Consider the following 26,710-nt stretch of genomic DNA (forward strand, 5'->3'; position numbering starts at 1 on the left):
TAGCCCTGTCATCTTGTTCAATTGGTGCAGAGGGACTGCAGCTACTCTTCCAGCCTACACACTGGATTAATAGCTATAGGGTATGTGTGGGATGGATGGACTGCACAATAGTCTCCTGGCTTAGAGAAGTGCATTTCAGCTGTTCACCTCCTTTCCACTGCACTTGCCTAAAGACTAATTACCCTGGCTTTCCATGGGCGGATTTCACCCTTACACAGGTGTAAATTGGGGGGAGCTCTATTAAAATGGATTGTGGTTCCTTTTACTGGTAAAAATCATGTGTGAGCACAGTCGGGTCCAGCAATTGCTTAAATATCAGCGTGGTCGTGTTTTACACTAACTTTGTCCAGGGGTAAATGGCTATGTAAGATGAAGGGCGCGGGAGAATCAGATCCATGGTTCCTGCCTGGAATGCACATGATCTTAACATCACAAGACACAGGAAGTAAGGGTCATTCACGAGAAGGGGAGAAGCAGCAGAAGGAGAGAGGGGATAATAATAAGTTCAGTCGTGCAGTAACTCAGGCAGCCATGTGCACATCTTGGTGATCCTGTTGCTTTTTTCCTCTTTTAATTTATATGACATTTGGGGGATGAGGATGTTTTTCCCGGCAGGATGTATTTTTTCTGTTTTGTGGTGGTTTTTTGCAACTGTTCAGAGGTTTGGAAAGTTAATATAAGCCCCAGGGTCATGCATTAATGGGCAGAAGTGAGACAGTCAAACATGCGTGGTAAATGCACAATGTCAGGTGGCTCTGCAACATGTCATCATCACGTGTGTTGTGTGCATTGTATCATAAAACTCATAGACTCATAGACTCATAGACTTTAAGGTCAGAAGGGACCAATATGGTCATCTAGTCTGACCTCCCGCATGATGCAGGCCACAAAAGCTGACCCACCCACTTTCCCTTGAAGTCTTTAAATTAAGTCGCAGAGAATCCTCCAGCCTGCGACCCCTGCCCTATGCTGCGAAAAACCTCCAGGGCCTCTGCCAATCTACCCTGGAGGAAAATTCCTTCCCGACCCCAAATATGGCGATCAGTAGAACCCCGAGCATACAGGCAAGATTCTACAGCCGGACCCTCATTTTACCAGCGATGGCACGTTAATGCCTAATTGACTAAAATCACGTTATCCCATCAAACCATTCCCTCCATAAACTTATCTAGCCTAATCTTGAAGCCAGAGAGGTCTTTCGCCCCCACCGTTTCCCTCGGAAGGCTGTTCCAAAATTTCACCCCTCTGACGGTTAGAAACCTTCGTCTAATTTCAAGCCTAAACTTCCCCACGGCCAGTTTATATCCATTTGTTCTCGTGTCCACATTAGTACTGAGCTGAAATAATTCCTCTCCCTCCTTGGTATTTATCCCTTTGATATATTTAAAGAGAGCAATCATATCCCCCCTCAGCCTTCTTTTGGTTAGGCTAAACAAACCGAGCTCCTCAAGTCTCCTTTCATAGGAAAGGTTTTCCATTCCTCGGATCATCCTAGTGGCCCTTCTCTGTACCCGTTCCAGTTTGAGTTCATCCTTTTTAAACATAGGAGACCAGAACTGCACACAGTACTCCAAATGAGGTCTCACCAGCGCCTTGTATAACGGAAGCAGCACCTCCTTGTCCCTACTAGAAATACCTCGCCTAATGCATCCCAAGATCGCATTAGCTTTTTTCACAGCCACGTCACATTGCCGACTCATAGTCATCCTGCGATCAACCAGGACTCCGAGGTCCTTCTCCTCCTCCGTCACTTCCAACCGATGCGTCCCCAGCTTATAACTAAAATTCTTGTTAGTCATCCCTAAATGCATCACCTTACACTTCTCACTATTAAATCTCATCCTATTATTATTACTCCAATTTACAAGGTCATCCAAGTCTCCTTGCAGAATATCCCGATTCTTCTCCGAATTGGCAATACCTCCCAACTTTGTGTCATCCGCAAACTTTATCAGCCCACTCCTACATTCGGTTCCGTGGTCAGTAATGAATAGATTAAATAAAATCGGACCCAAACCGAACCTTGAGGAACCCCACTGGTGACCTCCCTCCAACCTGACAGTTCACCTTTCAGTACTACCCGCTGCAGTCTCCCCTTTAACCAGTTCTTTATCCACCTCTGGATTTTCATATCGATCCCCATCTTTTCTAATTTAACCAATAATTCCTCATGCGGCACAGTATCAAACGCTTTACTAAAATCGAGGTATATTAGATCCACCACATTTCCTTTATCTAGAAGGTCTGTTACTTTCTCAAAGAAGGAGATCAGGTTGGTTTGGCACGATCTGCCTTTCGTAAACCCATGTTGTAATTTGTCCCAATTGCCATTCACCTCAAGGTCCTTAACTACTTTCTCCTTCAAAATTTTTTCCAAGACCTTGCATACTACAGAAGTTAAACTAACAGGCCTGTAGTTACCCGGGTCACTTTTTTTCCCCTTCTTGAAAATAGGAACCACATTAGCTATTTTCCAGTCCAACGGTACCACCCCCGAGTTTACAGATTCATTAAAAATTATCGCTAAGGGGCTTGCAATTTCTCACGCCAGTTCCTTCAATATTCTAGGATGAAGATCATCCGGTCCGCCCGATTTAGTCCCATTTAGCTGGTCAAGTTTGGCTTCCACCTCTGAATCCGGAATGTCAATCGCCCCTCCTTTATTCCCCTCTGTCCTGCTCCCTCTATTCCTAAGCCCTTCATTAGCCTTATTAAAGACCGATGCAAAATATTCATTTAGATATTGTGCCATGCCTAGATTATCCTTAATCTCCACTCCATCTACATTCTTCAGCGGTCCCACTTCCTCTTTCTTTGTTTTCTTCCTATTTATATGGCTATAAAACCTCTTACTATTGGATTTAATTCCCCTCGCGAGGTCCAACTCTACACGGCTTTTGGCCTTTCTCACTGCATCCCTACATGCTCTGACCTCAATAAGGTAGGTTTCCTTGCTGATCTCTCCCCTCTTCCATTCTTTGTACGCTTTCTGTTTTTTCTTAATCGCCCCTTTGAGACGCCCGCTCATCCAGCTAGGTCTAATTCTCCTGCCTACTAACCGTTTTCCCTTTTACAATAATCAATGTAACGTAAATGCTGCTCAGTTAATATGTTATGTCATCTAGCTTGAAAAATTATTATTATAGTACCTTCACTATAGAATCTAAGCATTGAGAGTCCATAGCTATGCAAAAATCCCACAGATCTTTTACCAGTATACAGACCAAAGTTACTACAACCCCACTTCGCTTCAGAGGGAAGGAAAGGGACATGTGCTTTGGCCCCTGTTGTTCTTTTCAGTTGTGCAGTAGAGCTGCTGCTAGCAAATTATATTTTCTTCATGAATAAGGGCATTTTGATTTGTGCCACAATTGAAGCCAATGGAGCTATGCTAGTTTACCCCAGCTGAGAATCTAGCTCCAGCATGGAGCATTGAGATGCTCTTTCACTAACCTCTTCTGTTATGCCAAAATTTAGGGCAGTTGTGAGACAGATATTGGTAGTGTTGGTAAGCAACACAGCTCCATATTAAAGAAAAAGCCAATTGCCTCATTGAGAAAACAGTGAGCTAAGGTGTGGTTCAAGAATAAAAATAAACAGCAAGTACTGTGATGGTTAGGAAGACCTAGACACCAGCTGGCATTACACTTGCACTGTTGTAGGATATTAAAGAGTTGCTGTTACTGCTGCTGCAGTTGCAATGGCAGCTGGAAATTCTGGAAATGAGGAATTTGATAACAGTGCAGTAGGGTGCTGTTTTGATGTTCTTCTGAGGGTTAGCTCATCGGGAGTAATGCTGGTTCTTGTCATCTGCAAATCAGTGTCACCCAAGAAAAAGCCAAACACCTGCTCATGGCTGTGCAATATTACTTTGACATGCTCTTGATTCTTACAAAATGTGGAACTATTACTACTGTTCTGATCTCCATTCTTCTTTACTTAGAAGGCCTCTACCATCAACTCTCTCCTTTCCTTTCTTTGTTATGCTTCATTTAGATCAAAGAGAAGGAAGTGGAAGAAGGCCAACTCCTGCCCACTTCATCTGCTACAACATCACTTTGCATGTGTATGATAAGGCCCACAATAATAGTGAATCCACACCTGATATTCCCATAGTCACAAGAAGAGACAGGACATAATCTGCATGCAATGTTCTCTCATTAAGAAAAAGTGATCTTTGCTGGGCCAACTATGTTTCTGTCACAAAAGGGTGAGTGAAGGTAGAGGCCTTCACCATTCATTTAAAACTCACACACCCACCATTGACCTCTGATGCTGAGCAAATTCTTGTTGCAGACAGTGAGGGCAATGTTTTTGAAACCAACAGTACTGTGATCAATATCCTACTTACTGCTAACACCCCTACCCCTTTGGCTGCTACTCCTGTCTGACCACATCACTCCACTGCTATTTAGACAAATTTGGCTTTCAGCAATATTACTACAAGTGACAAAATGGAAGTAACTAGAACTCCAACATGCGTTGTACCTCAGCTAGTGAACTAAATGCCCCAATAACAACTCTGTGGCTGAAATGAGACAATCGCTATGCTCTCAGATGAATACAAACCGATTATTTGTATTTTGTGAGTCATTGTAGTTGTTCTTCTGAGGACTTTGACTATCCTGAATTGAGGATGAGGCTACAAAGGAAGATTCTGCCTTGCATACATTGCAGTCCCTTACTGAAAAGGAATAAGCTGTGCATTTGTGCTGCTTAAAAAAAAGCATTCTTCCCTCACTATCTCTTACTGGCCTCAGTAGGATTTGATATAGCAATAATGGATTATCCTGTGCCCATCTGAGACCGCCATATCACTTTCCAAAATGTCTTCTGAAGCCAAGGGAATGTTGGGCACAAAGTCAGTTTGTAAGGGCAATTGGGATATCACACACGGGTGGCAGCTGCTTCGGCAGCTTTCTATTTTTCACTTCTAAACACTGCCCAGCAATGGAGGGAATAGGACTGAAGATTTTACAGACTCTACTCACTAGAGAAGTCTTGCACACATTGTTTCTATGCCAATCCAGACCCAGGCTGAACTATCCATTCTGACATAGGAATTCTGCTACTTCCTGGAACCACTCAAAACTTGTTGCCAGCTGCCGATATGAATTAGGGGAAAGAAAACATCAGACTGGACTGATTTCACAAGTCCAGCTTTTGAATTCCTAAATTGCTGATTCACAAGTGTATGTTATTATCAAATGTTTCGCGTGACAGAAATATGACACATCCAAGATCCTAATGGGTACCATAATAAAGAGCCTCTGGCGTTTTTTGAAAGTGATCTTTCCAAGATTTATGTACACTTATGCACGTTGTCCTGCTGGAGACATGGTGAAATCTGGCCCTGTTGTAAATGGGTCTGACTTCCATTGATGTCACTGGAATGCCTCCCACTTACATCAGGTTGAATTTGGTCCTCTGTGGATAAGGAATTGGCTGAAGACTAAAATGCACCGTCCTTCATCTGCAATGTTCTTGTCATAGAATCATAGAAGATTAGGGTTGGAAGAGACCTCAGGAGGTCATCTAGTCCAATCCTTGGCTCAAGCAGGACCAACACCAACTAAATCATCCCAGCCAGGGCTTTGTCAAGCTGGGCCTTAAAAACCTCTAAGGATGGAGATTCCACCACCTCCCTAGGTAACCCATTCCAGTGCTTCACTACCCTCCTAGTGAAATAGTGTTTCCTAATATCCAACCTAGACTTCCCCCACTGCAACTTGACACCATTGCTCCTTGTTCTGTCATCTGCCACCACTGAGAACAACCTAGCTCCATCCTCTTTGGAACACTCCTTCAGGTAGTTGAAGGCTGCTATCAAATCCCCCCTCACTCTTCTCTTCTGCAGACTAAACAAGCCCAGTTACCTCAGCCTCTCCTCGTAAGTCATGTGCCCCAGCCCCCTGATCATTTTCATTGCCCTCTGCTGGACTCTCTCCAATTTTTCCACATCCTTTCTGTAGTGGGGGGCCCAAAACTGGACGCAATACTCCAGATGTGGCCTCACCAATGCCGAATAGAGGGGAATAATCACTTCCCTCGATCTGCTGGCAATGCTCCCACTAATGCAGCCCAATATGCTGTTAGCCTTCTTGGTAACAAGGGCACACTGCTGACTCATAGCCAGCTTCTCGTCCACTGTAATCCCCAGGTCCTTTTCTGCAGAACTGCTGCTTAGCCAATTGGTCCCCAGCCAGTTATCTCATCATAGAAGGCAATCAGGGTTTTCAGGCAGGACTTGCCCTTGGTGAATCCATGTTGACTGTTCCTGATCACCTTCCTCTCCTCCAAGTGCTTCAAAATGGTTTCCTTGAGGACCTATTCCATGATTTTTCCAGGGACTGAGGTGAGGCTGACTGGTCTGTAGTTCCCTGGGTTCTCCTTCTTCCCTTTTTTAAAGATGGGCACTACATTAGCCTTTTTCCAATCATCCAGGACCTCCCCAGATTGCCACGAGTTTTCAAAGATAATGGCCAATGGCTCTGCAATCACATCAGCCAATTCCCTCAGTACCCTCAGATGCATTAGATCTGAATCCAGGGACTTGTGATGTCCAGCTTTTCTAAATAGTCCTTAACCTTTCACCACTGAGGGCTGCTCACCTCTTCCCCATATTGTGTTACCCAGGACAGCATGTGGGAGCTGACCTTGTCTGTGAAGACCGAGGCAAAAAAGCAGTGAATACTTCAGCTTTTTCCACATCATTTGTCACTAGGTTGCCTCTCCCATTCATTAAGGGTCCCATAATTTCCCTGACCTTTTTCTTGTTGCTAACATACCTGTAGAAACACTTCTTGTTACCCTTCACATCCCTTGCTAGCTGCAACTCCAGTTGCATTTTGGCCTTCCTGATTACACCCCTGCATGCTCGAGCAATATTTTTATACTCCTCCCTAGTCATCTGTCCAAGTTTCCACTTCTTGTAAGTTTCCTTTTTGTGTTTAAGCTCACCGAAGGTTTCAAGCCAAGCTGGTCGCCTGCCATATTTGCATATTCTTTCTGCACATTGGGATGGTTTGTTCCTGCGCCCTCAATAAGGTTTTTTAAAAAGGCTTCTTTGTTCTGTTGGTATGTTCCCTGTGAGATGTCCAGCCAAACCTTTCCTTCCTCTTTTCCTTCCTAGTGGTGGTGCCTGGTGATAGCAGTTTGATAGTTTGTCCTGTCTATGAGCTACATTACAATATCCTGGGTTTCAGGATGTTTACAATGAAATACAGAGTACAAATTAATTAATCAGAACCTTTCTCTGAGGAACACCAAGAGGCTTTTCATGGCAGACCCATACAGGAGAACTACAGAGGAGAAAAATGCAGCAAATCAAGATAATATTTTGTGCCAGTAAGGCCATGGCTGGTAGAGGTGAATAATAATGTATCTGATTAAACTAACCTGTTTTCCTACTTGTGGAATGCTTTTTCAGTCTCCTGAAATGTATATGCCATTTACAATTATGTGACAAACATCTTCTGAATTTTGTCAATCTATGGATTGGCTCAGAATACTGAAAATTTCAACTGTGTTGTTTAATTGTGGTTGGTCAGTTAAATCACCCGGTATTGTTTCTGTTCCAACTGGATGAGGGCAAAATCACTTGTGGAATGAAAGCTGGAGTGTCCAAATTTAGATTTGCATTTCCACAGATGCACATTCTCGAAACTTTGAAATGTATTTACTATGAACATTTGGGCCAGTAAAACTCAGTCACACAAAAGGGAAACAACAATAGCTGAATTGAATTCATTAAAAATAATTAGAGCCAATATTTATGAAAAAATGGCTACCCTTATTTCATGAGATGTAATGCCTGGCAACAATTAATATCTCGGTTCCCAGATCCTTTCTTGTTATTTATGTACCATACTGGGTGGCTAATATTTCCCTAAATACTATATTTAGTGCATTTTTCAGTACATTCAATGTGTTGTATATTAATTTGCAAAGCATACCCTAGCACTTTTCTCATCTCTTTGTCAACTGGTCACTGGTTGGGTGTTAGTTATGTTACATATAAGTCTCTCTCTCATTTTTTTTTCATTATTTGCATAACACAGGCTTCCTTTCAGGTGGAAAAACATATTTGTAATAAGAGTTGCTATGATAATTAGCATTTTGATGTGAACAGCAAAATACTTGGTCTTTTTCAGGCTAAGGAGAAAGTGATCTCCAGAACTGAAGACCCATCATTGATCATGCCCTTGTCATACAAACCTAGGGCCTGCCAGCTTGAGAGTCCAAGTTGATCTTAACTGCCAGAGGTGGTCTCTAAGCCAAATCATAAAAAACTCTATGGATCAAGTCCAACACCAGGAATTCCTCCCAGAAATGAAATGGGAATCTGTGTCATCTGTGGCATACATGTGTAATATGCTTCATATGCAAAACACTGCTAAGTAAATGGAAACAGAGGCACTCTGCCTTAGCTAGAATTTCTGAGTGGTCTTCAAGGGTAGACCCATGTAGAATGCACTGCACTAATCCAGTTAGGAGGTGACAATGACATGGATAATCATGGCAAGGTCCACAATGAGAGGAAAAGCTGCAGCCTGCTTGCCGAGTGAAGCTGAAAAAGTGAACTATTGGCACTACTGCTACCTGTACACCCAGAAACAACCAATGATCTAGCAGAACTCCTAGACTATAAACTTTAGACACATAGCATACTCCTTAGTTAAGCCTTCTTTGGCTGTTTTTGATCAGGATTACCTTTGTCTTTTCTGAACTATCAGCCAACTAGCTCTTATCCAAGCTCCAATCTCACCCAGACACTAGGAAAGATGAATGACTGAACCAGATTAAACAAATGTAAACTGAGTATCATCCACATTCTAATGGCACTGCAACCTAAGCAGTTTAATTGTCTCTTTATTGATCAGGTGCAGTGATAAAAGAACTCCACACTTGGCAGCCATGGGACAAAAGACCAATTGCCTGCTACCATTCCTCTGAGTCCTGTGAATTCATTTATCGCTGTCAGGTCCAAGATGTGTTAACACGTCATGGCCAACTGCATTAAAAGCAACTGATACAACTAAAGAATCCTCATGGAAACGTGATCTTTATGCATTGTCAGAAGGAGACCATCAACTAATAAACCTATGTGGTTGATGCACCATATCCAGGCCTAAAACTAGATCGAAAAGGGTCAAGGAAATTTGAGATCTCCAGGTATTGCCAGTTGCTTTATTACACTCTCTCAGTAATGCTCCTTAACAAGGAGGATTAGAGAGGAGGCAATAACTGGTAAGATCATCAACACCAAGAAATAGTTTCTTAAACTAATTGCAGTACAAGTTCTTTAAGGCCATTTTATTATACGTAGGTACAGTGCTTAGCACAATGGGCCCTGTTCCCTGGTTGGAACCTCTAGATGCTACCACAATGAAAATAATAATATAGGATAACTTGAAGCCTGAGTGAAGTGCTGAGTTTTGTGTTGTCTAATGACAGATCAATACTATAAAAATGAAACAAATACAGCTATGTCATATAAAGCCTAGTTTGGTCAGCAACAAAACCATGAATTAGTTGGAAGAATTCCTAGGGCTTTCTTTCAGGAGTTAATGACGAAGATCTGATAGACTGAAATGAGTGCAAATTTTGCCAGCAACCAGAGTGAGAATATCAGTCCGCAGTCCACTCACCAATGCTTTGATAATTAAAATGACCTGAAGCCAGCTGAATATCAAACATCAGGTGAAATTATGAGACAAGGGCAATCCAATCCCCCCAGCAGCCACCCACATAATGTTGTCACTATCAGTGGAGCTATGTACAGAACAGCAAATGCTACAATAACCACGTCAGCAAAGCTAAATGCAGACAAGTGAGCACAGCAGTATTAATTATTGCAATCCTCTGAACACAAGCAGCCAGGTATCACAGAAAGCAAGCCATGGAAGTTATTAATTGAACTCTATCGTGGATGTAGGGATCTTGTAATTGGTGATACACTGAACACATGCCCCTGGTGGTTAGTAAAATCAAACAGAGAGGTATTGGGGCCATTGCTGATTAAGATTGCTGCTAATGGCTTTCTAAGGAAGGCAGGGTGCCAGCTTCTTTCCTTAGGTGGTTATGCCTGTGTTCAAGAAACCATTGCTTGGGCTTTAAATTCTAGCTATATGCTTGTGCTCTTTTTAAGCAAGGGTATTAAGAAGGTTGTAGTGGGGTTAATTTTGGCACCAGATCTAGCCATCAGATAGACTTTTCATGTTCAAAGCCCTGCACACATTAAGTAATTAATCATCACAAAATCTCTTTGAGGTTGGGGAGCAAACGTAATTACCGTACCTCAATTTACAGATGATAAATCAGGAAGATGAAGTGGTTTCCCCAAAGCCACAGAGCACGTCAGTGGCAAGTCCAAGATTTCCTAAAACTTCCTGCACTCTCTCCTCCAATCTAAACTGACTCTCAGATTTCCTTGATCCCTTCCAGACAGGCTTTCAGTCTGGGTATGGACTAAAGACCAAAGTGGTCTCCCATTTGCTGATGGTCTCTTCCTAGTGATGGACAAAGTTTAACAGTCCATGCTGATTCTTTTAACTCTGTCAACAATCTTTGAGCATGAGATTTTCTTGGCTTGTCTGGAGACCCTGGCAAGGTTAGATGGGATCACAGTGAAATAGTCCTATTTTTATAATTCAGAGATTCCAGAGGGTTGTGTTGATTCCTAGGCTCTCTTATGTGGGGTTCCATGAGGATTTCTGCAGTCAGCCATTCAAAATGTATATGAAGCCATTAGGAGAATTTGGGATGTGGTGCCATTATTATGTGGATGACACAGAGCTTTACATCTCTTTTTTATTGAGCCCAGATAGATTCCCTTTGCTTTCCTAATAACTGGATAAGATTGGGACCTAGATGAGAGTGAGCTGACACTCAATCCAGATACAAGAGTTGAAGCTGGATGGTTGGGAAGAATATTTTCAAAGTTGGTTGTGGACAATGTCTGGCCCCAAGATTGAGGGAATTTAATTACTCTCTGTTAGTGAGCTACTACTAATTCCCCAAATGCTCCTGGAGTTCCAGGTGGCTGTGTGGAGACACCATTTTTTCATCACGCTTAGCACAACATTTGCACCCATTTTTTTTTTGACATTATAATTCATGCCCTTGTGGCCTACAGATTGGATGAATACAGTGCACTCTATATGGATCTATGATTGAAGAGGCTTCAAAAGCTAGAGGAGGTGCAGAAAGCAGCAGCCTGTTTATTTAGTGGTGCTAGCTGCCAGAAACGTCTCATCCCAGTGCTCCATAGACTGCCATGGCTTTCTCTTCACTTCTGGTCGCAATTCAAGGCTTTCATAGCTTGAGTTCAAGGCGCTAAAGCCCATTATGATTAGAGTTAATGATCATGTGTTCATGCAAACTTGAAGAAAAATGATCTTTTAAAAAATCATTAGTACTTTAGAGTTTTTGTGAAACACGTGTTTTTTAAAACCAATCTGATGAAATCCATCAAGTGCTAAGTACGACACATATATGAATATTAAAGGTTATTCTGCACAACCACCCACAAATTAATATGAAATAAAATTAAATGTGTAACACAAACTGATAAAAACACTCAATATATTCAAAGTTAAATCTTAAAAGTACAGAACAAATTAGCCCCATTGGCAACAGAAAGGAACTGGGCGTTGGTCTCAGTTCAGAATTTACTGGCTTTTATTGGCTTGTGTCACAGCATAAATATGATTTTTCTAAACTAAATTATAGGTCTGGTTAAAAATTTCCCATCAAAACTTTTTTTTCCTCCATAGCAAATTGAGTTTTCATCTAAATGAATTTTTTTGCAGAGGTATCCACTTTTCCTTTTTGATTTTTTGAAAACCTAATTCTTTTTTTTGCCAAAATCCGTAGTTTTTGGCTGAAATTTTTTGTTTTTTTGGCAACTGAGAACCAAATTATTTCTGGTATTTGGGTTTTGGCTTTTCAAGAGAAATTCAAAATATCCAGGAAAAATTTTTTCCCCAACCAGTACTTCTAAATTCCCTTGCCTTGCATTATTAAAAAATGTATGAGATTATAAAATAACTGTCATTCACCTAAAACAATTTCCAAGTATTTCTGGAGGGAGCCCAATCTTAATTATATTCAAAATTACACCTCAGTCCTGCAAGCTGCTCTTTGTAGGTCAGTAGGATGCCACCTGGGCACACAGGCCAGCCTGCAAAAACTCCTTTGCAGAATCAGAGCCCGAAGATCCAAAAGTTTAAATAATGGCATTTGCTTGAGTTACACAAATGGCTTGTGACAAAGAGCTATAAAAAATCCAGACTGAAATTTTCATGCCTATGGGTGTAAATTGGGTACCTAAATCCATATCAAGGGAGCTAAAGGTCTTCCACTGGAATTAGGTGCCTAACTTTAGGCACACACATTTGAAAATTTTGGCGTCACTAGCTTGAAACATGTAAGCAATAGCCTAGTAAATGAGTCTAATGTGTAATTATGTACTTGGAATGCCTATTATGTAGATAGATGGCCTGCCAGCTGTTCAGTCTATTCTCATCTGCAGGCCTTGCTTGTCCCTAGTGCTGATGAAAGAAGATACGAAGCAGCAGGATTTTCCTTCAAATACACTGTACTCACTATGTGTTGAAAGAAAATCTCTCTCTTACCTTGGTCCTGGTGGTGGTTTGCCCCCCCCCCCAATCCTTCTAAGAGAAATAATGGAAGCTGAACAATAGAAGGTGAACTTATATCAGCTAAGACTCAACTGTGGAACTCCATTCTCTCAGGCTATATTAGACTCTCTGCCAATTGCTCTGTACTCTAAGGTGGTGTATACATTTTCAGAGGATGGTGCATAAACTGTATTCAAGCCCTGAGTATGGGAAAACTGACAGAGTCCTGAGGGAAGTTGCCAAGAATGAACCTGACCTGATAGAAGGTCATGTTCGATTGTTCAACTTTTGGTAACTTGTTGAAAGACCTGGCTAAATAACACCCAAAGATGGAAGGCCTTATTCAAGTTTGACTCTGTCCCTCCTCAATGACGTCAGTGGGATGGAATATGGCTGAGCAGGAAATGAATAAAACTCAAGTAAGGACCCTAATGATACATCAGCCGAGGAAACGGTAAGGGGTTTTGAGCCTCATTCCTGTCAGACACCATATAAACCAGTTCAAATGAATAATCATTGTCCTGTAGCATGTCATCATTCCATCCCACAATCTTTTAAACTCACAGGCATTTATCCTCATGACACACCTATGTGGTAGAGAAATATCATTCCAGTTTTCATGATGGGACCTGAGACACAGAGTAGCTTACATGACTTGCTCAAGGTTACACAGGAAGATTGTGGCTGATTTAAATATCTAACCCAGGTCTCCTGAGTCCTAACTCAGTGTCCATCTACTAGATTGCCCTTCTACCTCCTCCCATTTTAGGTATTGGCTTATTGACTCCTACCCTATCACCCAGTATGATACTGTATGCTGATCTCACACATTGTTCTTGGTTTAAAACAGCACTCAGGAGGAAAGGAAAGAAAACATTCAGACTATTTTGAGGGTGAATGTCTTAACAGATCCATACTGCAAACCTGTGTAACATGACTGCATGGCCAACCTGTGACTCTTGCGGGGTCCACCTAGCACTTAATGCAAATTGGAAGTTGGCAGTTACCCCACCAAATAGATGATTATTACAATGTTTTTTAGTCTCTCTATTTGCTTCTCAAATGTCACGGTTACCTGGAGAGTTATTGTTACAAGCTGCTGAATGTATTTTCGGCAGTCTGCTACCTGTCTTTATTCCACCTGCCATTTATTTGAACATTATTATCTTAGTGGGATACATCTTTTAGGGCCACATCCTGCTCTCATTGAAGTCAGTGGAAATTTTGCCATGAGCTTCAACGATAGCAGGCTGCAAGGCTGCCTGGTAATTTCCCAGGTATTGACACCTGAACAACCAGGGGGGGAGGGATAGCTCAGTGGTTTGAGCATTGGCCTGCTAAACCAAGGGTTGTGAGTTCAATCTTTGAGAGGGCTGCTTGGGAATCTGGGGCAAAATCAGTACTTGGTCCTGCTAGTGAAGGCAGGGGGCTGGACTTGATGACCTTTCAAGGTCCCTTCCAGTTCTAGGAGATGGGATATCTCCATTAGTAATTATTATTATTATAACCAGGAAGAATAGTGAAGAGAAAAGAGAGAAAAATAATTGGAAGCATTGTTAAAATATAACAGGCTACATCCCACCTTCTGTTGTGCTGGTGTACAAGTACCTGGCGAAGAGTGAGAGTAGGGGACAGGCGAAGTCTACTGCAACCAAGCAGGATACTTTTTTAGTGCCTCTATGAATGGGGAACAATGATTATACTTACATACTTCATAGGGGTATTCTGAAGATTAGTGTTTGCAGAGCACCTTGGGATCCTTGAATAAAAGTTACTATAGACGTGCATACAGAAATGCTGGTAGTTTTTGAGAGATTCTGGTTTGTACTGGTAGTTTTAATGAGGCTCTCTGATTACTTTTGCAATCTAGGCTTCTTTAGGTTTCATGCCGCTTATCTACATTAACACCTTGACAATGTAATTTGGTCTGATTTCCGGGTTAAATGAAGACAAAAGAAAATATGAAGCTGATGAAACTTCCATTTTGTTTAACTTCAAATAACTCAAAAATGGACACACCGTTTGTTTATTTCACAAAGCTTTGATTCCTTGCTGGAATATCGTACGATAAAAATGAGCCTGGAGCAAATCCTGTTTTGGTATTGACACAGCCTGTCATGAACTGGTATGAACAATGCCACAATAATAATTAACTAACCAGCTTTTTCCCATCTCATGCCCTTGCAGGCTTAAAAAGATCATAGCAAGCTTCAGAAATCTCCAACCACTTGGGCTACAAGGTGTCACATAGCAGAACAGCATAGAGTTTCCTTCTTTAATCATCACTTAATTTTGGAGAACAAAGCTGTTGTGCAAACGTTAAAGAAATTGAACAATGAAATTACTGTGATGTTAAGCCTGTATTAAAGCTGAATAGAGAATGGTATTTCAGCCTCTTACATTGGAATTCCATGCTGCTGGGGTCACAGGTGAACCCACTTTTCAGCACAATGGCTGTCGTTAGAAGTGGTTTTCAAATGCCAAAGGAAATTAAACTTTTCAGTTAAAAATACATTCCTAGGTGATTTATTTATTGCTATTTCTGTAGCACTCATCACTATAGTATCTTAGGCCCAAATTCTGCCACAATTACTAATGTTGAGTAGCACATTGCTCTATAAATGGTCCTGTTAACTACAGTAGGGCTAATATTGGAGTAAGGTACTGTACAACATGAGCATGGGTATCAGAATCAGGCTCTGAGTGTCTACATGGTGAGTTATCATAGAATATCAGGGTTGGAAGGGACCTCAGGAGGTCATCTAGTCCAACCCCCTGCTCAAAGCAGGACCAATCCCCAGACAGATTTTTACCCCAGTTCCCTAAATGGCCCCCTCAAGAATTGAACTCACAACCCTGGGTTTAGCAGGCCAATGCTCAAACCACTGAACTATCCCTCCCCCCCTTACACATGTACCTTATGTGTTATGTACCTTACACATTTTTGTCTAGTATCACTCCATCCCATTTGCAGAATGAGGGTACAGGTACTGGAGTTGAGAAGACAAATTCTCATGACTTCTAAGTCTCTATTATTTACTAAAAAGGGTTTTGTTCCTATAAGAATAGTCCCTGAAGTCTAATGGTGATGAACTGCTTTGAGTGGCAATGAAGGTATAAGCTATGGGTGACGAAATACATCAGGTGCAGCTCTTTGAAGCAATTCAAAGGAATGTTTCTGTATTTTGCCAGGGATGCAGTTGGACACATCTGCAAGGAGGCAAATGAAATGGTTTCTCTGACGAAATAAATACCTGAAACCCTTTACTAACAGCTTTTTGTTGCCAGTCTCTTAGCCAAATCCAGAGTGTATGCAACAGAACTGTTCATAATTTTCTAGCTAGTTAAAAGGGCCAGCCTCTATCATTGTCTACATGTGTAATAACTTCAAGAAAAGCTGAAACTCCTCAAAATGTGTTTTTTTCCATGTATTGTTGCAGATTGCAAAATGGGGCCCATTTCACCAAACATTCGCCATATTTCTTAGTTTTTTCACTTGAAAGTGGGATCCGTTTCTCATGAAAAAGGTCCATTTCTGGGCCAACGGTGCCTTTGAAATTCCAGCGTCAGAACCTGAAATTTTGCACTTTCTCAATGCAGAAATTTTGAAAAGTGCTTAAGTGACTTTGGCACCCAAGTCCCACCTTCAGAAGTGACTTATATACTCAGGCTAGGTCCACACTACCCGCCTGATTCAGCGGGTAGAGATCGATCTTCTGGGATCGATTTATCGCGTCTCATCTGGACGCGATAAATCGATCCCAGAAGCGCTCCCCCGTCGACTGCGGAACTCCTGCTCGCCGAGAGGAGGAAGCGCTGTCGACGGGGGAGCTTGCCTGCGCCGCGTGGACCCGCAGTAAGTAAACTTAATTCGATCTAGGAAACGTCGACTTCAGCTACGCTATTCTCGTAGCTCAAGTTGCGTTTCCTAGATCGATCCCCCGCCCCAGTGTGGACCAAGCCTTAGGAACCTAAGTCTCATTTGAAAATGGGACTTAGGAAGTTTTGGAAATTTCAATCTTCACCAAATTTTGAGGAAAGGCAAAATTTATGGGAAAAGAAACCACTTGAAGGAAATTGGCAATGATTTTTCTATGAAATTTAGTGGGGAAAAAATGTCACCAGTTTTGCACAGCTCCCTGTTACAAACTTTGGATTCTATAGGGGTCTGTTCTGAAACCAATGAAGTCAGTGCGCATGTTGCCTTGGATTTCAGTGGCTGCAAGATCAGGCCCTAAGGTAAAAGTATAAGAGTGTAAAAGACGTTTCTATCTATGTGAATTTTCACATAGCTGTACTGTATACTGATGAAATGGGTGCATTTTGCTTTCCACACAGTGGGCTAAAACCTGCAATTCTTAGTCCTTACCAGTAAATGTGAGTTTTACCTGAGTAAAGACAGCACAAGAGCTGCAAAATATGCCCCATTTTAATGTAGTAAAAGCAATAATGAGGAAGTATGAGTATTGAGGTGATAATTCAACCCTTGTTACGCATAAAGCCAAGGGAAGAGCATTACCTAATGCGACAGAGAATGAATCATACTATAATTCAAGACAATAAAATGTCTTGTAACCTATGTAAAATGTTATAGAATTAATTTTAGTTTTGGAATCACTCTATATTATAGGGTACAAATAACATTTTAAATTCTTTTAACTATTGACTATGTACTATCATTTTAAATATCATCTGATCATAGCGTTATTTCTATTTTCTACACTAGTCCCATATTTTAAAGACTGCAGGTCAGATGGTAATTAAACTTGGTGATCTCACATATCTCACAAAACTTAACCCTCAAATCTGCATTATTCAATATCTATCTGAAGTTTCTGGGAGAAGTGGTGAGACAATATGTGGTGAAGTGCAGGCAGTGTGTATTCAAATACAAACTGTTCATCAGTTTGGAGGAAAAGGGGAACCCAGCTTTGCCAATGCTCCATGCAGAGTCAATAGGAGTTTGACATTCCAAATAATGGCAAGATACTTTTTGAAACATAGTAGTGCAATTAATATATACAATAATATGAATATTTGTCTGGTCATCAAATTTAATTCAGGGTATGATGCCCTCTTCCTTTACTTTCCATGCTAATCCTGATCCAAATACCACATGGGGCATTGATACCTCAGTTGAAATCAGTGAGATTAAGCTACTGAGTTCAATGGGAGTAGGATCAACCCCCCCGCCTGTGCCCCTGCTTGCCCTCTTTGTGCACGCCTAGTACAACAAGGAAATTCAGCAGTGAAAGGATGGCCTTTTATTGGGGCAACTACTAATGGAAACAAACGTCACACAGGAGATCAGGCTAAGTCACACAGGTGAGGGCAGTGCGTTACAAAGCACATGCGATTGCACACATGAGTTCTGTCCAATGCAGATCTTTCCCCAATCCAAACTACCAACTTGCCTCCTCCTAAGTGAAGAACCTTTCAACTTCATGGTACTTCACTGTACTTTTGTGGAACTGGACAAAATTGTGTCCAATCAAACAAAAAACATGAGACACTGACAAGACAGTTCAGGATGCTTTTAGCATCCCAAACATTTCTTTATGGGGTGAAAAACTGTAAGAGAGTCACTGCTTTTCTAATGTTTGTCTGTGGTGCCAATACAGTACAGGAAGGAGTGCACAGGCAAGGCCTAACATTTGAGCAGCACACAGATCCTGTTTTGTTGTTGAATATAAAAACATATTGTAAAATTCATAAGAAGTTTTTTTAATGGCTAAGGGTGAAACCTTCCCATTATATTCAGGAGGCATAGCTGAGATAAGCAACAGAAATTACAATCTTTGTAATCAGAAATGGAGACCTTTTGCTTCTTCAATAGCGCAGCTCCAGAAACATAGGTTAAAGCAGCCAGCACAACAGATTTTTACTGGCTGTAGTGGCTCTCATGGGGGACATGAAGTCTGGCCAAAAGAGTGTGTTCTGCCACCACGCCTCACAAATGCAGACCTCACTGAGGAGCTAGATAGGGACAGCACTTTATCAACCATTGCTAAACTCGCCACGTATGAGAGAAAAGCAACACTGGCTGCCATTAAAAAGTCATCATTTGCTAAGTACCGACAGTAGTATTTGACATACTGAAAATCCCCAGCATGCTGGGAATGAGAAATAACTGTGGTAACTGGCAGTACCTGTTAGCAAATGTTGTCTTTTTGATGTCTGCCTCTGCCCTTAGTTCCAAATTCTCTTCCAAGGGTGACAAACTTTAATGGCACTTTAAATAAATGGATATCCATAAAAAGAAGGGAAGGAGAGACATCTGATAGCATGGTACTACCTGGCTGGCACAAAACAAATTCCCATCCAACAGTTCCCATTTTTTTCACTTCAGTGATACACATGTATCATAATGTGTCCCTAGAATCAAGAGCACACAATTAAAATTAACCACTAGTTACTGGTTGAGCCCTACTGGAGTCTGAAACCTGCTTCCATGGACAAAGGGAAGGGATTGAATTGAAATCCACTGTCCTGATCACGTGCAACATGAGAGATCAGTCCACAGAGGTCTCTAACAGGAGGATTTCATCATCAGAAGTGGGGTGATGAATATGCATAGTATTTCTGTATGTAATGAATACCTGATTCCATTAATCTGAGAGTAGGGAATCCCATAAATTGCTGGTCTTATACCGCAGACTTTCCTTCTGACTATATAACAGGAAAAAATAGCTTTTCCCTGTTTCTTTCTATACTTCACTTGTGGAGACAGATGGCCTGATTCTCCTTACACTTACACGAGCTTGACACGATTGTTATTGCATTTTCAGTGAAGAAACTCCCGATTTACAGCAGTGTAAAGGAAAGGAGAACCAGGCCAGGCCCAAGACTTCCCATTGCAAATATTTCATTTCAAAATCCGGCATAGAAAATATTTAAGCAGGTGGCTAAAAATTTACTTTTCCTGAAAATTGATGTGAATAAATGCTTGAGTACTGGAATGCTCATAGCAAATAAACATAGGCGGCTCATGAACATGGTTAACACAAAATTACCTTTGAAATAATACTCTTCCTTCATCTCTAGTGCTTGTATATATTATGTAGATGGATGTGTTATGAATGTGAGGTATTATTGGTTATTCACATATATCTTTTCAGAACAATAAGTGGGTTTCTTAATGTTTTTCAATAGGTTAGGAGCACTGATCTGTTACTTGAGGTTTTATCACTTGGGCTGAGGAGGGATGAGATGGAGTGGAATTGCTTCAGTGGGAGCATAAGTAGCTCAGCACATGTGAAAGAAAGGCTCAGGAAAAGCATGGATGTTAACAGACAGATGGGGCAGCCTGAAAGAAGGTTTGGTCTGATTTTTATGTTGGGTAGGAATTATTTTTATGGTGCGCTAAAGTGGAATTCAAAAAACAAATGCAGTTGATCTCATCCCCTATCATAGGGATGCTGTTACAGTGTTACCCATTCAGGTGAAATCCTGGCCCCACTGAAGACAATGGAAGCTTTGCCACTGATGTCAGTGGAGAGAGGATGTCAACCTGGATCTTTATATACATACTTGAGAAGCCTCCTCTGTTCCATCTGTTGTTGTACTATATTCCCAGACTCCCTTTCCCCTGACCTTATACATAATTGCTTCATGCTTGGTCCCCCTTCCCCCTAGCTGCTTTTGTCCAATCCGCCAAACTGAAAAAAATCTCCACTGGCTAATGGTTATTACAGCTGATTGTTTCTTGCCATTGGTGGTAGACACTGTGAAGAAGACAGTGAAATTGACTAAAAAGCCCTATAAAACATGCATGGGAAACAATCCACAGCTAAGAGACTTGACAGCCACTAAGATGCATACTAGTGATTTTGCTCAGGCTTTGGCATAGTAAAGCAAGGGTACATCATCAGTGGGTATTTATCTACTATTTGAGATGCAAGCTTTAGTCATAATTGCAGTGCTGCCTAGCAGTCGTAGCTGTAGTTTGCCTGAAACAGTGAGAAAGAGATATTAACACATAATAAATATCTCTGGCTTATGAATCCCAAAAATACACTGACATAATGAATTTGCTTTTGCTTTTCCCATTTCTATTGCCTTTTAACTTTAATAACCGCCCCTACCCCATGACATTCCACCATTTCCTTCTTTATTATTAACATTTTTCTTTTTTCATTTCTCTCTATCTTCTTCTAGGCTACCTTCTGTTACCACTCCATTAGTTGCAAAGGCCCAAACTTTCAAATCTCGATGGTATCTACAGTCAGGGACCAAAATTCATATCTGGGCACCAAAATAACTGGCCTTATTTTTCCTTGAGCATGCTCTAATTCACATTACATTGCTGTTTTCCTTTTGGTGTGGATAAAATGAGCCAAATTCTCCTCCCACTTATACAAGTGTAACCCAAGAGTTACCCCACTGAAGTCAATGGTGTTAAAATGGTGTAAAACCAGTGAGTTCAGAATCAGGCCCATTATCTTTACACCAATTATGAGGTTTTTCTTTGTAGACATGGAAATTAGGCATATGGACAGGTGGCTCTCTTTTCTATTTCCTCCTAACTAGTACCATTGATTGCACACACTTTTCTTATTTTGTTCCTTGCAACTCTCACTTTCAACCCACCTAATTTCTTCCATGCATCTGCCTCATCAGAGCCTCTTGTAAGTAACCCAGAGTGGTGATCATGCAGGTAACATTTATTTTATTTAAATCTTTAGGATAATAAAATTAGAGGTATCAGATGCGTGTTAAAATGCTTCCAATTTTACCACACATCTGACACCTCCAATTTTATTAACTTAAAGATTTAAATAAAAAACAAATATGCTTTGCCTGTAAGCCAGAAATTCTCCTATTTGACTGAATAAGCCTGATTCCTTTTAAAGTCATTTTGGAATAATTTTATCTTCTAATTTCAGAGTGCTCATGTAAATGTGAGTAGTAGTGAGTCTGAAGGAACTCCTGAAATGCATAATGCTAGAAACCCAAATTTTAGCTTTTTTTTTTTTTCTAGATAAGAAGGTGTTTTAATAAATTAAACACTGGTACTGATTATCTCCTAAATGTTGACATTTGAAATAAGATGCTACAAGCAGCTTTTTATCTAGAAAATAGCAGCCAGAGTCAATAACCAAAACATAAAATGTAGGAATGTTACTGAGATTATGAAACTTAGGGCTGAATTTGGTGAAATAAGCTGGTGAGCTGGAACAGCTGCTGTTAACATTTGTTTAGGTTGACGAAGTAGCTAGTGTTCAACCAGTTTGGTTTTTATATGGCCTTGAAAGATACGTCAACTATAGCTATTAAATCTACATCACTACTGGAAACTGTTACCTCCTTGTTGATCAAAAATATGAAATGGAGTAAAAGAAAACATAACATACCATGTTCACACACAACACAAAAAGAACTATATCAGGGACATCAGGGAAGGTGGAATACTATAACAACACATGTTATATTGTTATACTATTCCACCCACCTTAATGGAGAACCCTTGGGTGTGGCTACTCCATAGCCTTTCGAATCCAGATTTCCTCCCACTTTCATGGTGTCACACGGCTTTCGCTGTTCAATGTATTCATTCATGGTGGACTCCAGGAGGAAGGCAAACTTGCCCTTGGATTTGCGAACACGGGCTACTCCCTCAGCTGTAGTCCTAGTGAACACTGATGGCTCTGCCGATTTCATGTAGGTCCACATCTTTTCATACACTGCTATTTTTGATCTCTGGAGAAAATTAAAGAGAAATTAGATACACCATAGACATTGAGGCATCGAATGCACCACAACTCAATGTACAATTGATCAAAGCTGATCCCTCACACCAGCGGTTTTTGGACAATTTTACCTGGGCAAGAGAGTTCCTTGAGTGCTTTGGTTATTTTAAAAGAAACAGTAAATAACAATAATATAATAACAACAAACTTTAATTTTAGGCACCCTGTAGCCTCTGGGAGCCTTAATAAAATAATTGCAATCATAGGCCTGAAGTCTCAGCTACACAAAGGTAGTTTTCGCTTCCAGAGCAGAGTAAAAAGATTTTAGGGTGACTGAAAATTCAAGCCAAAACTTACAAATGGGCAATATATCCCTTAAAATCCACAGAGCAGGAGAAAGAGAAAAAGAAAACAGGCCTCCCACAAATACTGGATAAAATCTTGAAGGCCTTCCTCAATTTTAATGCTCAATTTTACTCAGTCAAAACTCGTATTGCCTTCAGTAAGTTTTGCTTGAGTAAAGGCTGAGTAGTTACTTTGGAATACACCCCACACTAAAAACAAGTATAAACAAAACTCAGATGTGCACACACACTATTAAAAAGGAAACAAAATGGTGTATTGAGCTTTGATCTCAAAGACATGGCATCTTGGTCTTTTGTTTGTGTTGTGGGAGAGAGAATTCCAATATCAGTGACCCTTAGCCTACCAAGCCCTTCCTCCTATCATCTCAGGATTGTACCAGTGGTGCAGACCTCAGCCAGAAATGTATGATAAATTTACAGCTTGTTGTAGATTACTTGGAAATCTGTCTCCCTGGTGAATGCTTAGCACAGTTACAAATGATAATGCCTTATAGGTGGGAAAAGATGGTATTTTTTTGTTATTGTAATTATCTAAAACTTAAGAAAGAAAGAAAGAAAGAAAGAAAGAAAGAAAGAAAGAAAGAAAGAAAGAAAGAAAGAAAGAAAGAAAGAAAAAGAAAAATTCTATTGTCAGGAATAAGGCTTTGCATATTTGCCATTCATATTTAACATGTACAATTAAAAGCCACCTACCTTTACTCCCCTACTCTCCCCAACAACATGGATACATATATTCAAACCTAGATAATGCACAACTTTTAAAATGTTGGCAGCTATACATCAATCAGTGTTTTTATTGAACAAACGCCAGCTCTCCCCTCCTCTTTGGCATGGGAGGAGAAGGCCCCTTTTAGTGAAACTAGACGTTTCTAGGGGGCTCCATCCAGCTCTTGTACAAGTTGAAAGGAGTTCTCATTGAAGCAGAATTAGGTTTTTGTGCTCAGTCCTGCAAGGTACTAGCGCTCCTGGGAGGTGCTGAGTGCCTCCAGGCCTCAAAGTAGCAAAATGCTTATGTGCATCCATATTCAACAAAGCACTTAAGCATGTGCTTAACCTTATATCAATGGGACTTAAGCATGTGCTTAAGTGCTTTTCTGAATAGGAACAGATGTTGAATCAGTCCTAAAGTCCCACTGACTTCAGTGGGAGTTGAGGTTTCTCAGCACCTTGCACCTTGTTCCATGACAGGCAGAGTGGGTGGAACTGGAGAGATTTTACAAGAAAATATGGAACTAAGGAATTAAATATTCACTTAAATTGATTTACCTTAAAAAGAGTCAGTATAGAAACTCTGTAGAAGATAAAGAAAAACTCCCTGAAGTATTCATCTGTACCAATTACTGAATAATTGTATTAGTAATGTGGCCAGAGAACAATGTCCCAGCTGCACAGGAGAATGGTGAAAGGAAACATCTTTGTGGCTGGAACATTTATCAGTGTTTGCTAGTGAACAGCATTTTACCACAAGTGTCTCATGAATATGCCTTGTGTAAGAGCTTAACAAAATCTCTTCATTTTTTTCAGCTGGTGCATGCACTCCATTTTATCCTGTTATGGAAAAAATACTGACAGCTAAAAAATTCCAACCATCAAAAATACCTACACAGCTAGTCATGTCCATGGAACCAGCTCCTGCTGCTGTTACCCTGGTATCAATTCATACTACTTCCATAGTGCCCATAAACCATAGAATCATAGAATATCAGGGTTGGAAGGGACCTCAGGAGGTCATCTAGTCCAATCCCCTGCTCAAAGCAGGACCAATTCCCAACTAAATCATCCCAGCCAGGGCTTTGTCAAGCCTGACCTTAAAAACCTCTAAGGAAGGAGATTCCACCACCTCCCTAGGTAACCCATTCCAGTGCTTCACCACCCTCCTAGTGAAAAAGTTTTTCCTAATATCCAACCTAAACCTCCCCCACTGCAACTTGAGACCATTACTCCTTGTTCTGTTATCTGGTACCACTGAGAACAGTCTAGATCCATCTTCTTTGGAACCCCCTTTCAGGTAGTTGAAAGCAGCTATCAAATCTCCCCTCATTCTTCTCTTCTGCAGACTAAACAATGATAACTATTGAGTTACTCTGCATTTATACCTGTGTAACAGGGAGCAGGATCTGGGCCTGATTCACCACTGTATTATTCCTATTTTACACTGGGGTAACTCCACTGATTTCAGTTAGAGTGGTATAAAACTAGAGTACTGCAGTGCTGAATCAGGCGCCATATCAAGAATGCTGACGTGTCTTTATCTATCTCTACTTCCCAATCATTCCTGAAGTGTTTAGTGCTAGATTCTTGATAAGGAAATATAGTGTACTGGTTTCTCTCTTAAAACTAAAACATAATAAATTAAGGTAAAATTTTCATTCTTCTGTCTTAGCAAATCATGGCCTACATTTCTTAAAGAAGGTCTTTTTTAAAAAACCTTTTTCGCAATTCAGTTTCCTTCTCCCACCAGGCAAACAACAGAATGCACTGAAGTTCTAACATGTCCTCATCTATATAGAAACACTGTCAAGCCTGAAACTTTCAGCTGAATAATTCTGTCAGCATTAACATTCAATATACAGTATAAGCTAAACTAGAATGAAAACCAGACAGAAAGCCAATAGATTTTCCATATTATAATATAAGGAAATAGTGAGAGGTTTGAATTCTCATACTTGACAAGGCTACCTTTCATATAGGATTTTTTTTCTGCAAGACAATTGAAATTTAATTCTCTGCCTTTGAGCAAACTGCTCTCAACGTTCAGCTTTCACAGCTTCCAGCCAGCTTTAAGAACAGTCAGAAAGGAACTCTGTTTTTCTTTTAAGTTGACTTTTAAAAACAACATTTTTTCTCTTTGCTGATCAATCAAAACTAAAGCAGATTGCAAATTAATTTAGATTTTCTGACATTTGGACCCCATACAGTCAGGGTCATGAGTGATCATTTTTCATCGAGATGGTAATTATTAATAAAATGGTAACCAACAGCATGAAGCCCCAAAATGATGAGAAGTGCTCTTTGTCTTCTAACCTTTTAGAATGCTGGACTGAGCGAATCAGGTGGGGTTTTCCTTTAATGTGTATCAAGGCTGGATCTCAATGTCTGTATTGTAAAACATTTAAGTGAAGATGTTTGCATCCCTTTGGAAATACTTTATTGTTTCTCCTATATTTCTTGTTAAGTATTTTTAGCAATAGACACGGCAACATTGCATAGATCAGAACCCTTTTGAAGATAAGCCTTTAGATACATGATTTAAACAAAGTGCTCCAGCTAGCCTAGTGCTTGTTAAAGCTTCACATTTATATGTGCAGTTACATTTAGTTTTTGTGGCTACTTTTGTCTTGTTTGCTTTTATGTTCTAAAATACAGGGGGAGGGGAGGGAATGTTGAGACACAGTTGATCTTGCTGCTTTTCTTTTAATTTTCAAAGATTAAAGTGAAAGAATGGTGTTTACCACAGGTGGACTCAAAAATGCTATTTCTTTTTTAAAATGGCTATTGTTATTTACATAGAATACAGAGTTAAAGCACAATATAGTAGTTATCTTTACAGCATGATTAGAAAAAAATTACAAAAGTATTGTGGCTGAGATTGGTAGCTCATCCATATATCAAAGGAGCTGACCTCATTATTTCAAAATTGCAGTTTGTCAAAGTGTTATGGAAGCTTCAGAAAAAGGGTCCCATTCTTTTTTTTTTTTTTTTTTTCCAAATCCCTATACACTCACTCTGCAGCATTGCCTACAAGAAGTGAGATTTTACAACGGGCATGTGAAGTATATTAAAAAATAACAGGGAACTATTAAGAATATATAAACCTTATTCCTCAGCCATTTATATATTTTAATTACCCTTATTGTGTTAGCTTAGTTAATGGAACTACTCACATGCAATGGTCATCATTTTGGTCTACACCAGGGATCGAACCTGGAAAACTAGAACCATGACTCTTCAGCAGTTAGTTAAAGAGCCAGACTTTGTAGCTCAGGCACCAAGGAGTCCTTGTAACCCATAG

At 40.4% G+C, this 26,710-nt stretch overlaps 1 protein-coding gene across 2 annotated transcripts in view; it reads right to left on the bottom strand.

The window, feature by feature from the left end:
• The window catches only part of GRIA4 (glutamate ionotropic receptor AMPA type subunit 4), a 289,331-nt gene that overhangs the window by 28,418 nt on the left and 234,203 nt on the right, over nt 1–26,710 (bottom strand). For both annotated transcript variants that reach the window (XM_065405354.1, XM_065405361.1), the window contains exon 13: nt 22,096–22,343. In XM_065405354.1, the coding sequence (XP_065261426.1) occupies nt 22,096–22,343 (248 nt within the window). The remainder of the gene's footprint in view (nt 1–22,095; nt 22,344–26,710) is intronic.

The sequence above is a fragment of the Emys orbicularis genome, chromosome 1, assembly GCF_028017835.1.
Source record: "Emys orbicularis isolate rEmyOrb1 chromosome 1, rEmyOrb1.hap1, whole genome shotgun sequence".
NCBI classification, from domain to species: Eukaryota; Metazoa; Chordata; order Testudines; family Emydidae; genus Emys; species Emys orbicularis.